Below are 15,042 nucleotides of genomic sequence, written 5' to 3'. Positions count from 1 at the left end.
CAGTCACCATCTGCAGTGATTTTGGAGCCCAGAAAAATAAAGTCAGCCACTATTTCCACTGTCTCCCCATCTATTTGGCATGAAGTGATGGGACCAGATGCCATGATCTTAGTTTTCTGAATGTTGAGCTTTAAGCCAACTTTTTCACTCTCGTCTTTCACTTTCATCAAGAAGCTCTTTAGTTCTTCACTTTCTGCCATAAGGGTGGTGTCATCTGCATATCTAAGGTTATTGATATTTCTCCCAGCAATCTTGATTCCAGCTTGTGCTTCTTCCAGCTCAGTGTTTCTCATGATGTACTCTGCATATACCCAAGGCAAAACACCACAAGACACATATCAAAGTAAAAAAAAAAAAAATGAAACACAAAGAGCAAATATTAAAAGCAGCAAGGAAAAAGCAACAAACAACACACAAGGGGATCCCCATAAGGATAACACCTGATCTTTCATTAGAAACTGTTCAGGCCAGAAGAGAATGGCAGGACATACTTAAAGTGATGAAAGAGAAAAACATACAACTAATATTACTCTACCCAGCAAGGATCTCATTCAGATATGAAGGAGAAATCAAAAGCTTGACAGAACAGCAAAAGCTGAGAGAATTCAGCACCACCAAACCAGCTCTTCAACAAGTGCTAAAGGATCTTCTCTAGACAGGAAACACATGAAAAGGTTTATAAAATCAAACCCCAAACAACATCATAAATGGTAATGGGATCATATTTATCAATAATTACCTTAAATGTAAATGGGTTAAATGCTCCAACCAAAAGACAAAGCCTGGCCAAATGGATACAAAAACAAGACCCCTATATATGCTATCTACAAGAGACCCAACTCAAACCTAGGGACACATACAGACTGAAAATGAAGAGCTGGAAAATATATTTCATGCAAATGGAGACCAAAAGAAAGCAGGAGTAGCAATACTCATAACAGATAAAATAGACCTTGAAATAAAGACTGTGATAAGAGACAAAGAAAGACACTACATAATGATCAAAGGATCAATCCAAGATGATATAACAATTATAAATATATATGCACTCAACATAGGAGCACCTTAATACGTAAGGCTAATGCTAACAACTATGAAAGGGGAAATTAACAGTAACACAATAATAGTGAGGGACTTTAATAGCCCACACACCTATGGATACATCAACCAAACAGAAAACTACCAAGGAAACACAAGCTTTAAATGATACAATGGACCAGGTAGACTTAATTGCTATCTACAGGGCATTTCACCCAAAAACAATGGATTTCACCTTTTTCTCATGTGTACATGGAACATCCTCCAGGATAGAACACATCCTCGACCATAAATCTAGCCTTGGTAAATTTTTAAAAATTAAAACCATTTCAAGCATCTTTTCTGATCACAATGCAGGAAGATTAGATGTCAACTACGGGGTGGGGCGGGGGGAGAATCTTTAAAAAAACACAAACATGGAGGCTAAATAGCACACTACTGAATAAACAACAGATCACAGAAGAAATTTTAAAATGCATAGAAACAAATGATAATGAAAACACAACAACCCACAAACTATGGGATTAGGTAAAAGAAGTGCTAAGAGGGAGGTTCATAGCCATACAAGCCTACCTCAAGAAACAAGAGAAATATCAAATAAACAACATAACTTTACACTTAGAGAAACTAGAAAAAGAAGAACAGAAGGACCCCAAAGTTAGTAGAAGGAAAGAAATCATAAAAATCAGAGCAGAAGTGAAAAAGAAATGAAGGAGACTATAACAAAGATGAACAAAACTAAAAGCTGGTTTTCTGAGAAGATAGATAAAATGACAAACCGTTAGCTAGACTCATCAAGAAAAAAAGGGAGAAGAATTGAATCAATAAAACTTAGAAATGAAAATGGACAAATCACAACAGACAACACAGAAATGCAAAAGATCATAAGAGACTACTATGAGCAATTATATGCCAATAAAATGGACAACTTGGAAGAAATGGACAAATTCTTAGAGAAGTATAACCTTGCAAAACTGAACCAGGAAGAAATAGAAGATCTTAATAGGAGGCGGTCCTAAGATGGCAGAGGAATAGGACGGGGAGACCACTTTCTCCCCCACAAATTCGTCAAAAGAACATTTAAATGCTGAGTAAATTCCACAAAACAATTTCTGAATGCCGCCAGAGGACATCAGGCACCCAGAAAAGTAGCCCATTGTCTTCAAAAAGAGGTAGGGAAAAATATAAAAGACAAAAAAAGAGACAAAAGAGGTAGGGACAGAGCTCTGTTCCAGGAAGGGAGTCTTAAAAAGAGAGAGGTTTCCAAACACCAGGAAACACTCTCACTGCCGAGTCTGTGGTGAGCCTTGGAACCACAGAGGGCAACATAACAGGGAGGAAAAATAAATAAACAATTAAAACCCACAGATTACGAGCCCAACAGTAACTCCCTCAGCGGAGAAGCAGCGCAGATGCCTGCATCCACCACTAGCAAGCGGGGGCTGGGCAGGGAGGCGCAGGCTGCATTGCTTAGAGTAAGGATCAGGCCTGAATGTCCTGAGGGTAATCAGAGCGAACTAACTTGGGCTAGCAAACCACACTGTGGGATAGGTACCATGTGAAAAGCCCTAAGACACAGCCAGGACTGCGCACAGAACAAAGGACTGAACAGAATTAGCCGGCTGCAGACCATCCCCCTCTAGTGACAGGCAGCCAGAGCCGGAAGGGGACAATCGCAGCCCCAGAGAGACATTATCTACCAAACTGCAAGCAGGCTTTTTTGCTAACTAAGTGGGTTCTAGACAGTCATCATCCGCCTGAGAAGGTGCGTCGGTTGTACACCCAGAAAACTGAGCAGCAGGGACGGGAGAGGTGATAAGTCACAGCGACCATGCTCGCCAAAAACCTCATCACCTGAGCTGCTCGGACCTGGGAAGGGCACAAAACGCAGGCCCAACGGAGTCCACGCCTCTGAGGAATACCCGAGTGCCTGAACCTGAGCGGCTTAGACCTGGGAGGTGCATGCAGCCCAGGGCCGGCCTTGGACGGATCCTGGCAGAGCAACCTAGAGCCTGAGCTGTGTGGGCAGGGAGGTCACACTCGCTGTGAGTGAGAGCAGGCCCAATGGGTCTGAGACACTGCAAGCACATGCCAGTGTTATTTGTTTGCAGCATCCCTCCCTCCCCACAGTGCGACTGAACAAGTAAGCCTAAAAAAAGTGTCCACCACCGCCCCCCTTGTGTCAGGACAGAAATCAGACACTGAAGAGACCAGCAAACAGAAGAAGCTAAAACAGAGGGAACCACCTTGGAAGTGACAAGTGCAATAGATTAAAACCCTGTAGTTAGTACCCACTACGTAGGAAGGGGCCTATAGATCTTGAGAAATATAAGCCGGACCAAGGAACTATCTGAAAATGAACTAACCCCACACTGCCCACAACAACAGCAGAGAAAGTCTTAGATATATTTTTTCTATTTTTATGATCATTCTTTTTTTTCCTTTTTTTTTTTAAACTTTTTAAAAATTTTAAGTCCTCTATTACTCCTTTAATTTTCATTTTTACAACCTACAATTACTTGTGAAAAGACTCTATTTTTTAAAGCAAACTTCATATATATATATTTTAATTTTTTTGATAATTTTTGTGACTTTTTTCTTTCTTTTCTTCTTCTTCTTTTCTTTAATATTGTATTTTTGAAAATCCAACCTCTACTCTAGATTTTTAATCTTTGCTTTTTGGTATTTGTTATCAATTTTGTACCTTTAAGAACCCAATCTTCAGTACCCATTTTCATTGGGAGCAAGATTACTGGCTTGATTGCTCTCTCCTCCTTCGGATTCTCCTTTTTCTCCACCAGGTCGCCTCTGTCTCCTCCCTCCCTCTTCTCTTCTCTACCCAACTCTGTGAATCTCTTTGTGTTCCAGATGGTGGAGAACACTTAGGGAACTGATTACTAGCAGGATCTGTCTCTCTCCTTTTCATTCCCCATTTTTATCCTCCTGGCCACCTCCGTCTCCTTCTTCACTCTTTTCTTCTCTGTATAACGCCATGAACATCTCTGAGCAATCCAGACTGTGGAACGCACATAAGGAAGTGATTACTGGCTAGCTTGCTCTCTCCTCATTTGATTCCACCTCATCTCATTCGGGTCACCTCTAACTCCCTCCTCCCTCTTCTCTTCTCCATGTAACTCTGTGAACCTCTCTGGGTGTCCCTCACTGTGGAGAAACTTGTCATCTTTAACCTAGATGTTTTATCAAAGGTGCTGTATAGAAGAAGTCTTGAGACTACTGTAAAAATAAGACTGAAAACCAGAAGCAGGAGGCTTAAGTCCAAAACCTGAGAACATCAGAGAACTCCTGACTCCAAGGAACATTAATCAATAGGGGCTCATCAAATGCCTCCATAACTACACTGAAACCAAGCACCACCCAAGGGCCACCAAGTTCCGGAGCAAGACATACCATGCAAATTCTCCAGCAACACAGGAACACAGCCCTGAGCTTCAATATACAGGCTGCCCAAAGTTACTCCAAAACCACTAACATCTCATAACTCATTACTAGACACTTCATTGCACTCCAGAGAGAAAAAATCCAGCTCCACACACCAGAACAGCTACACAAGTTTCCCTAACCAAGAAACCTTGACAAGCCACCAATACAACCCCATCCAAAGTGAGGAAACTCCACAATAAAGAGAATTCCACAAACTGCCAGAATACAGAAAGGCAACCCCAAATGCAGCAATATAAACAAGATGAAGAGACAGAGGAATACCCAGCAGGTAAAGGAACAGGATAAATGCCCACCAAACCAAACAAAAGAGGAAGAGATAGGGAATCTACCTGATAAAGAATTCCAAATAATGATAGTGAAAATGATCCAAAACCTTAAAATAAAAATGGAATCATAGATAAATAGCCTGGAGACAAGGATTGAGAAGATGCAAGAAAGGTTTAACAAGGACCTAGAAGAAATAAACAAGAGTCAATATATAATGAATAATGCAATAAGTGAGATCAAAAACACTCTGAAGGCAACAAATAATACTATAAAAGATGGCAGAAGACAGGATTAGTGAAGTAGAAGATAAAACAGTAGAAATAAATGAATCAGAGAGGAAAAAGAAAAATGAATTAAAATAAATGAGGACTACCTCAGAGACCTCTGGGACAATATTAAATGCTCCAACATTCGAATCATAGGAGTCGAAGAAGAAGACAGAAAGAAAGACCATGAGAAAATACTTGAGGAGATAATAGTTGAAAACTTCCCTAAAATGTAGAAGGAAATAATCACCCAAGTCCAAGAAACCCAGAGAGTCCCAAAGAGGATAAACCCAAGGCGAAACACCCCAAGACACATATTAATCCAATTAACAAAGATCAAACACAAAGAACAAATATTAAAAGCAGCAAGGGAAAAATAACACACAAGGGGATTCCCATAAGGATAACAGCTGATCTTTCAATAGAAACTCATCAGGCCAGAATGGCAAGACATACTTAAAGTGATGAAGGAAAATAACCTACAGCCCAGATTACTGTACCCAGCAAGGATCTCATTCAAATATGAAGCAGAAATCAAAAGCTTTACAGACAAGCAAAAGCTGAGAGAATTCAGCACCATCAAACCAGCTCTCCAACAAATGCTAAAGGATATTCTCTAGACAGGAAACACAAAAAGGGTGTATAAACTCGAACCCAAAACAATAAAGTAAATGGCAACGGGATCATACTTATCAATAATTACCTTAAACGTAAATGGGTTGAATGCCCCAACCAAAAGACAAAGACTGGCTGTATGGATACAAAAACAAGACCCCTAGATATGTTGTCTCGGAGAAGGCAATGGCACCCCACTCCAGTACTCTTGCCTGGAAAATCCCATGGACGGAGGAGCCTGGTAGGCTGCAGTCCATGGGGTCGCTGGGAGTCGGACACGACTGAGCGACTTCACTTTCACTTTTCACTTTCATGCGTTGGAGAAGGAAATGGCAACCCACTCCAGTGTTCTTGCCTGGAGAATCCCAGGGACGGGGGAGCCTGGAGGGCTGCCGTCTATGGGGTCGCACAGAGTCAGACACGACTGAAGCAACTTAGCAGCAGCATATATGTTGTCTACAAGAGACCAACCTCAAAACAAGGGACACATACAGACTGAAAGTGAAGGGCTGGAAAAGATATTCCATGCAAATAGAGACCAAAAGAAAGCAAGAGCAGCAATACTCATATCAGATGAAATAGACTTTAAAACACAGGCTGTGAAAAGAGACAAAGAAGGACACCACATAATGATCAAAGGATCAATCCAAGAAGAAGATATAACAATTACATGTGCACCCAACATAGGAACACCGCAATATATAAGACAAATGCTAACAAGTATGAAAGGGAAATTAACAATAACACAATAATAGTCAGAGAATTTAATACCCCCATTCACACCTATGGATAGATCAACTAAACAGAAAATCAACAAAGAAACACAAACTTTAAATGATACAGTAGACCAGTTAGACCTAATTCTTATCTATAGGACGTTTCACCCCAAAACAATGAATTTCACCTTTTTCTCAAGGGCACATGGAACCTTCTCCAGGATAGATCACATCCTGGGCCATAAATCTAGCCTTGGTAAATTAAAAAAAAATTGAAATCATTGCAAGCATCTTTTCTGACCATAATGGAGTAAGATTAGATGTCAATTATAGGAGGAAAACTATTAAAAATTCCAACATATGGAGGCTGAACAACACACTTCTGAATAACCAACAAACCACAGAAGAAATCAAAATATGCATAGAAATGAATGAAAATGAAAACACAACAACCCAAAACCTGTGAGACACTATAAAAGCAGTGCTAAGGCGAAAGTTCATAGCAATACAGGCATACCTCAAGAAACAAGAAAAAAGTCAAGTAAATAACCTAAATCTACACCTAAAGCAACTAGAAAAGGAAGAAATGAAGAACCCCAGGGTCAGTAGAAGGAAAGAAATCTTAAAAATTAGGGCAGAAATAAATGCAAAAGAAACAAAAGAGACCATAGCAAAAATCAACAAAGCCAAAAGCTGGTTCTTTGAAAGGATAAATAAAATTGACAAACCACTAGCCAGACTCATCAAGAAACAAAGGGAGAAAAATCAAATCAATAAAATTAGACATGAAAATGGAGAGACACAACAGACAACACACAAATACAAAGGATCATAAGAGACCACCATCAGCAATTATATGCCAATAAAATGGACAACTTGGAAGAAATGGACAAATTCTTAGAAAAGTACAACTTTCCAAAACTGAACCAGGAAGAAATAGAAAATCTTAACAGACCCATCAGAAGCATGGAAGTTGAAACTGTAATCAAAAATCTTCCAGCAAAAAAAGCCCAGGTCCAGACGGCTTCACAGCTGAATTCGACCAAATATTTAGAGAAGAGCTAACGCCTATCCTATTCAAACTCTTCCAGAAAATTGCAGAGGAAGGTAAACTTCCAAACTCATTGTATGAGGCCATCATCACCCTAATACCAAAACCTGACAAAGATGCCACAAAAAAAGAAAACTATAGGCCAATATCACTTATGAACATAGATGCAAAAATCCTTAACAAAATTCTAGCAATCAGTATCCAACAACACATTTAAAAGATCAAACACTATGACCAAGTGGGCTTTTTCCCAGGGATGCAAGGATTCTTCAATATCCACAAATCAATCAATGTAATACACCACATTAGCAAATTGAAAAATAAAAGCCATATGATTATCTCAATAGATGCAGAGAAAGCCTTTGACAAAATTCAACATCCATTTATGATAAAAAAAAAAAAACCTCCAGAAAGTAGGAATAGAAGGAACATACCTCAATATAATAAAAAGCTATATATGACAAACGCACAGCAAACATTATCCTCAATGGTGAAAAATTGAAAGCATTTCCCCTAAAGTCAGGAACAAGACAAAGGTACCCAATTTCACCACTACTATTCAACATAGTTCTGGAAGATTTGGCCACAGCCATCAGAGCAGAAAAAGAAATAAAAGGAATCCAAATTGGAAAAGAAGAAGTAAAACTCTCGCTGTTTGCAGATGACAAGATCCTCTACATAGAAAACCCTAAAGACTCCGCCAGAAAATTACTAGAGTTAATCGATGAATATAGTAAAGTTGCAGGATACAAAATTAGCACACAGAAATCCCTTGCATTCCTATACACTAACAATGAGAAAACAGAAAGAGAAATTAAGGAAACAAGCCCATTCACCATTGCAATGAAAAGAAAAAAATACTTAGGAATATATCTACCTAAAGAAACTAAAGACCTATATATAGAAAACTATAAAACACTGGTGAAAGAAATCAAAGAGGACACTAATAGATGGAGAAATATACCATGTTCATGGATCAGAAGAATCAATATAGTGAAAATGAGTGTACTACCCAAAGCAATCTATAGATTCAATGCAATCCCTCTCGTGCTACCAACGGTATTTTTTAACAGAGCTAGAACAAATAATTTCACAATTTGTATGGAAATACAAAAACCTCGAATAGCCAAAGCTATCTTGAGAAAGAAGAATGGAACTGGAGGAATCAACCTGCCTGACTTTAGGCTCTACTACAAAGCCACAGTCATCAAGACAGTATGGTACTGGCACAAAGACAGAAATATAGATCAATGGAACAAAATAGAAAGCCCAGAGATAAATCCATGCACCTATGGACACCTTATCTTTGACAAAGGAGGCAAGTATATACAATGGATAAAAGGCAGTCTCTTTAACAAGTGCTGCTGGGAAAACTGGTCAACCACTTGTAAAAGAATAAAACTAGAACACTTTCTAACACCATACACAAGAATAAACTCAAAATGGATTAACTATCTAAAAGTAAGACCAGAAACTATAAAACTCCTAGAGGAGAACATAGGCAAAACACTCTCCAACATAAATCACAGCAGGATCCTCTATGACCCACCTCCCAGAATATTGGAAATAAAAGCAAAAATAAACAAATGGGACCTAATTAAAATTAAAGGCTTCTGCATAACAACTGAAACTCTAAGCAAGGTGAAAAGACAGCCTTCAGAATAGGAGAAAACAAAAGCAAATGAAGCAACTGACAAAGAATTAATCTCAAAAATATACAAGCAACTCCTGCAGCTCAATTCCAGAAAAATAAATGACCCAATCAAAAAATGGGCCAAAGAACTAAACAGACATTTCTGCGAAGAAGACATACAGATGGCTAACAAACACATGAAAAGATGCACTTTCACAGCATCATCTTTCAGGATTTGAAAGAGCTCAACTGGAATTCCATCACCTCCACCAGCTTTGTTCGTAGTGATGCTTTCTAAGGCCCACTTGACTTCACATTCCAGGATGTCTGGCTCTAGGTGAGTGATCACACCATCGTGATTATCTGGGTCATGAAGATCTTTTTTGTACAGTTCTTCTGTGTATTCTTGCCATCTCTTCTTAATATCTTCTGCCTCTGTTAGGCCCATTCCATTTCTGTCCTTTATCAAGCCCATCCTTGCATGAAATGTTCCCTTGGTATCTCTAATTTTCTTTAAGAGATCTCTAGTCTTTCTCATTCTGTTCTTTTTTTCTATTGCTTTGCACTGATCGCTGAGAAAGGCTTTCTTATCTCTCCTTGCTATTCTTTGGAACTCTGCATTCAGATGAATATATCTTTCCTTTTCTCCTTTGCTTTTCACTTCTGTTCTTTTCACAGCTATTTGTAAGGCTTCCCCAGACAGCCATTTTGCTTTTTTGCATTTCTTTTCCACGGGGATGGTCTTGATCCCTGTCTCCTGTACAATGTCACAAACCTCCAACCATAGTTCATGAGGCACTCTGTCTATCAGATCTAGTCCCTTAAATCTATTTCTCACTTCCACTGTATAATCATAAGGGATTTGATTTAGGTCATACCTGAATGGTCTAGTGGTTTTCCCTACTTTCTTCAACTTAAGTCTGAATTTGGCAACAAGGAGTTCATGATCTGAGCCACAGTCAGCTCCCAGTCTTGTTTTTGCTGACTGTATAGAGCTTCTCCATCTTTGGCTGCAAAGAATATAATCAATCTGATTTCGGTGTTGACCATCTGGTGATGTCCATGTGTAGAGTCTTCTCTTGTGTTGTTGGAAGATGGTGTTTGCTATGACCAGTGCGTTCCCTTGGCAAAACTCTATTAGCCTTTGCCCTGCTCCATTCCGTACTCCAAGGCCAAATTTGCCTGTTACCCCAGGTGTTTCTTGACTTCCTACTTTTTCATTCCAGTCCCCTATAATGAAAAGGACATCTTTTGGGGGTGTTAGTTCTAAAAGGTGTTGTAGGTCTTCATAGAACCGTTCAACTTCAGCTTCTTCAGCGTTACTGGTTGGGGCATAGACTTGGATTACCATGATATTGAATGGTTTGCCTTGGAAACGAACAGAGATCATTCTGTTGTTTTTGAGATTGCATCCAAATAGTGCATTTCGGACTCTGTTGTTGACCATGATGGCTATTCCATTTCTTCTAAGGGATTCCTGCCCACAGTAGTAGATATAATGGTCATCTGAGTTAAATTCACCCATTCCAGTCCATTTTAGTTCACTGATTCCTAGAATGTTTACATTCACTCTTGCCATGTCCTGTTTGACCACTTCTGATTTGCCTTCATTCATGGACCTGACATTCCAGGTTCCTATGCAATATTGCTGTTTATAGCATTGGACCTTGCTTCTATCACCAGTCACATTCACAGCTGGGTATTCTTTTTGCTTTGGCTACATCCCTTCATTCTTTCTGCAGTTATTTCTCCACTGATCTCCAGTAGCATATTGGGTACCTACCGACCCAGGGAGTTCCCCTTTCAGTATCTTATCATTTTGCATTTTCATACTGTTCATGGGGTTCTCAAGGCAAGAATACTGAAGTGGTTTGCCATTCCCTTCTCCAGTGGACCACATTCTGTCAGACCTCTCCACCATGACCCTCCCATCTTGGGTGGCCCCACGCAGCATGGCTTAGTTTCATTGAGTTAGACAAGGCTGTGGTCCATGTGATCAGATTGGCTAGTTTTCTGTGATTATGGTTTCAGTGTGTCTGCCCTATGATGCCCTCTCCCAACACCTACCATCTTCCTTGGGTTTCTCTTACCTTGGACGTGGAGTATGTCTTCACAGCTGCTCCAGCAAAGCGCAGCCGCTGCTCCTTACTTTGGACGAGGGTTGTCTCCTCACGGCCGCCCCTCTTGACCTTGAAGGTGGAGTAGCTCCTCCTCGCCCTCCTGCGTCCACGCAGCTGCCGCTCCTTGGATGTGACGTAGCTCCTTGTGTGTTTAACCTCTATCACACACAGTAACTACTATAGGGCTGTAAAGTACCTGCTTAACATTTAATAAAGAAAAGTAGTTCTTCAGTATCTAGAGCTAACCCATTTTCTCTGCCTTCTGTGCTTAATAATGTCTCAAACTTTTTGATTCAAATTTGACAGAATATTTGATGTAATGGAGAAATAAGTGATTAAAAGTCTTTTCATAATATTTGTATACAGGAGCTCATGCCTCTCCATGGTGAGATTATGCTGTCAGGATATGACATAGAATGATTATGAAGTCATAGCCCCCTAAAACAAGCTGAGCCATATTAAATTCAGTATTTTCCTTGGCAAATGAAACCTATCAACAAGGTCCTGGACATGAATCTCTTCATTTATGTCCTCCTTTTATCAATTTGGACAAGTAGTTGTTTAGATAGAAATGAAAGCAATGGATCTGCTACTGCAGGTATGTCCCTAACCTTAAAAGTGAGAAATTATGATCTATTATTTTAAATATATTCAAGTACTTAATTAGACAATCTAGCTGTGTTTAAGAAATCTGCTGTTTCTTCTAGGTTACTATGAGTAGGTCTTCAAGAATTTCTAGGACAACATCTGAGAGTTTTACTTTCGTGTAAAACTTCCAAACAGCATAGAAACATAAAGAGTACAGCCATATTGTCCCCTTTCATTCCCCTTCCCCACCTAATCCACCAACCCCTGCCCCCACTCCCACAAGCCAATCTAGAAAGTTCTATGTGAGTGAATCTAGCATGGTACCTAACACATACTACGTTTCAAGAACTTTTTTTTCTTGTACCATCCTCTTTCCCAACATACACATTCACACACACACATCAACACTCAAGTGAATTCACACACTCAAAAACCTAGGCCATGAGTTGAACAAGCCACAATGCAGGGTAACCTAGGTAATTATACTGATTAGCCAGACATAGCTCCAAGATTTGGCTTCTAGACTGTGGCTGGCTGGGGACGTGACAGAGGGAGGAAAATGACAGTGGACACATCATGTTTAAAGAAATAAATGATGAGATTTGACTTTTACCTATAGTAACAAAACCCCATCAAAATGGAAGCAAACTTGGTTACGTAGCACATGTTCTGATGATACATTTTCTTTCACAGTATCTACACATGCTGAATCCAAGCAAGGCAGAATGCAGGGAATAAGACAATATCTACTCATTGTCCTAACTGTTATACTCATCATCGGCTTTGTTATCAGGTGTTATTTCTTTATTCAGTATATCTGTGTGGGTGAGGAATCCCATAGAGCAATAATGTAAGTCTTACACCTCTGAATTAAAAATAAAAGGGGTGGGGTGAGGGGTGCACACTGGGTTCTTCACTATAACTCCCAAAGCAGCCACATAAGTCTTACACCTATGAATTAAAAATACAAGGGGCAGGAGTTGGGGGTGGGGGGGATGTGTGCATGCATGCCTGTGCCTGCACACATGCATGCACATACACGTAGACTGGTTCACTGTTGTTGTGGTTACTTAACATTAACTTTAGACTTCAAAAGAGCTACCAACATCTTGTGGGTTGGATATGTTCACTTAAATGAAGCTCTTAAATGATCTCAAGTACATTATCAACTTTAGCCAAAACTATCTCCTATTCATGGTTCAGTTGAATTCATTCTAAATTGAGTCTAGAAAAAGAGGGAATGGCTATCTAAATAAGACAGAATTAAAATCTTCTCAGGGGAGAGAGAAAGAGTTGGGTCTCTGCATTCCAAAGATGGTAACACATTTTGAATAATCTATCATTTTAAGATGTAATAACATGAAAATTGATTAATGGTGTTAAGTGACCCTAGTCCCTGCCTTTCATATAGGAGGATCAGGCTGGCTCTGACATACTGGGTCCCTAAAAATTTCCCAATCCAAGAACTGGTGACCAAATATACCACTGTTCTATTCCTTTGGTTTTAGAGTAATCTTGTGAGGATAAATAAGCATGGTTACAAAATTTAATGGTGCAAATATGATAGGAAAACAATCAATGTAGTCTAAGACTTTTTTATGTGACAAGTTGTGACATTTGTGCCTCAGTTGCATATCAACTTGTGGCTTTTTTAGAAAAAGTTTAATTTCTGGAATAGATAAAATTCTTTCTCTCCCTCTCAACAGTAGATTTGAAACAAGTTTGTGGCATTCCATACATGACTATATGGTTATCTATTGTGGTTGAAACAGCAAAATTAAGAAAAAGAAAAAGCATTCAACACAAGTTCAAATCTGTAACCTGAGTCATGGTTTTCACCACACTTCAATTCTTACTGTGTTCAATTTTCCTGCTAGAGCCAAAAAAAAACCAGAAGTCTAAACTGACACAATAGTCCATGTTTTCCAGTGATAGCAGGAATACTCTCCTGATTTAAATTGTCATACTCCAAATCTTCTGTATTTTCAGGGTCAAGGAAGAAGGCATCACCGAGGCATCATCCACATCATCTAAAATATCATTCACTGACTCCAAGTCACTGACTGCTGGTCCAGGCAATCCAGAAAAACAATCTGTGCTGTCTAGTATAGATAATTCATCTCGGCCCTCAAGTCGACAAAAAGCCTCTGTACCTTTAAGAGCAAAAAAGTTAGTCAGGCCCTCAAGTCAAAAAAACCCATCCAAGTCATCAACTCACAAAACAGAGTTAGGATCACTCCCCCAGAAAAAATTGCATAGAACACACAGTCCAAAAAAGGCACATAGGGGGGCTCATGCCCATAAGCATATCAGGTCAAGTCAGGTCAGTCCATCCTATCCAAAGAAGGCCATCACGCCAACTTGGCCATCAAGTCTACAATGTCTGGTCAAGCCAACCAAAACTTCTCCACCCTATGCAAAGAGTCAAAGTGTCCCTGAGCAATCAAATGTAGTGAAACTGACCAAACTTCGGAGACATCGTAAACCAAAAAGCCCAGCTAGTGAAGGTAGTGCAGAAATATTATCTAGGCCTCAACCAGTGAATTTTTGTCAGTGCTACAAGGAAATATGCCTTGTTTGCAGTGCTTCTTCTGAGCCATTCATCACTCATATTTCAGAAAGGAATATGAAGCATGTTCTAGTTCCAGATTTTTCACGTGAACTGAAGCACTCTTACAAGTCATTTCACAAGACAGAGCCCAAGGATAATGCACTGTATGGCAGCATGAATGATAGCCATTTCACATGTAACAGTGATGATGAAAGTGACAAGGAGGCGACTATTATGTGCAATATAAAATGCAAGGAAACCATCTATAAAACCTCCCAAAATAATTTAAGGCCTCATGGAAAAAAAAAAAAAAGGACCACCTATGTAGAAGAAGCAAACTTCTAACAACTATTATATTCTCACCATATTTAAGAACCTGGTAGAAGAAAACTCCATCACTACTGAGATTAGATCTATCCATCTCAAGGCAATTTACTTGAAAAATAGTAAATAAATGTGTGACATAACAACTGATTTTTTTGTAATTATTATTGCATTTTAGATATAGAAATCTGTTTTGGAGGTATCTTAGATCTGCTTGGGAAAACTCCAGGAGATGGTGAGGGACAGGGAAGCCTGGCGTGCTGCAGTCCATGTGGTTGCAAAGAGTTGGACAAGACTTAGTGACTGAACAACAACAACAGTGTAGATCTGGTCACTTGGATGGGCTTCCCAGCTGGTGCAGTGGTAAAGAATCCGCCTGCCAATGCCGGATACCTGAGTTCAATCCCTGGG

General features: G+C 39.6%; 1 protein-coding gene across 1 annotated transcript; it reads left to right on the top strand.

Moving 5' to 3' along the window:
• The first annotated feature begins 11,668 nt into the window (after nt 1–11,668).
• LOC139181733 (uncharacterized protein CXorf66 homolog) lies at nt 11,669–14,699 on the top strand. The gene is made up of 3 exons (XM_070785417.1): nt 11,669–11,766; nt 12,450–12,606; nt 13,746–14,699. The coding sequence occupies exons 1-3, from the start codon at nt 11,679–11,681 to the stop codon at nt 14,650–14,652; spliced, it is 1,152 nt and encodes a 383-aa protein (XP_070641518.1). The 5' UTR covers nt 11,669–11,678; the 3' UTR covers nt 14,653–14,699.
• The last annotated feature ends 343 nt before the right edge of the window (nt 14,700–15,042 follow it).

This window comes from Bos indicus, chromosome X (genome assembly GCF_029378745.1).
Source record: "Bos indicus isolate NIAB-ARS_2022 breed Sahiwal x Tharparkar chromosome X, NIAB-ARS_B.indTharparkar_mat_pri_1.0, whole genome shotgun sequence".
Lineage (NCBI taxonomy): Eukaryota > Metazoa > Chordata > Mammalia > Artiodactyla > Bovidae > Bos > Bos indicus.
This window is presented reverse-complemented; position numbering and strand designations above follow the sequence as displayed.

Bases quoted from the DNA above. Each gene is read 5' to 3' on its own strand.
- LOC139181733 (XM_070785417.1), top strand. From the start codon at position 11,679: ATGAATCTCTTCATTTATGTCCTCCTTTTATCAATTTGGACAAGTAGT. The intron at 11,767-12,449 runs GTATGTCCCTAA...TTTCTTTCACAG, and splicing joins CAATGGATCTGCTACTGCAG to TATCTACACATGCTGAATCC. The intron at 12,607-13,745 runs GTAAGTCTTACA...CTGTATTTTCAG, and splicing joins GAATCCCATAGAGCAATAAT to GGTCAAGGAAGAAGGCATCA.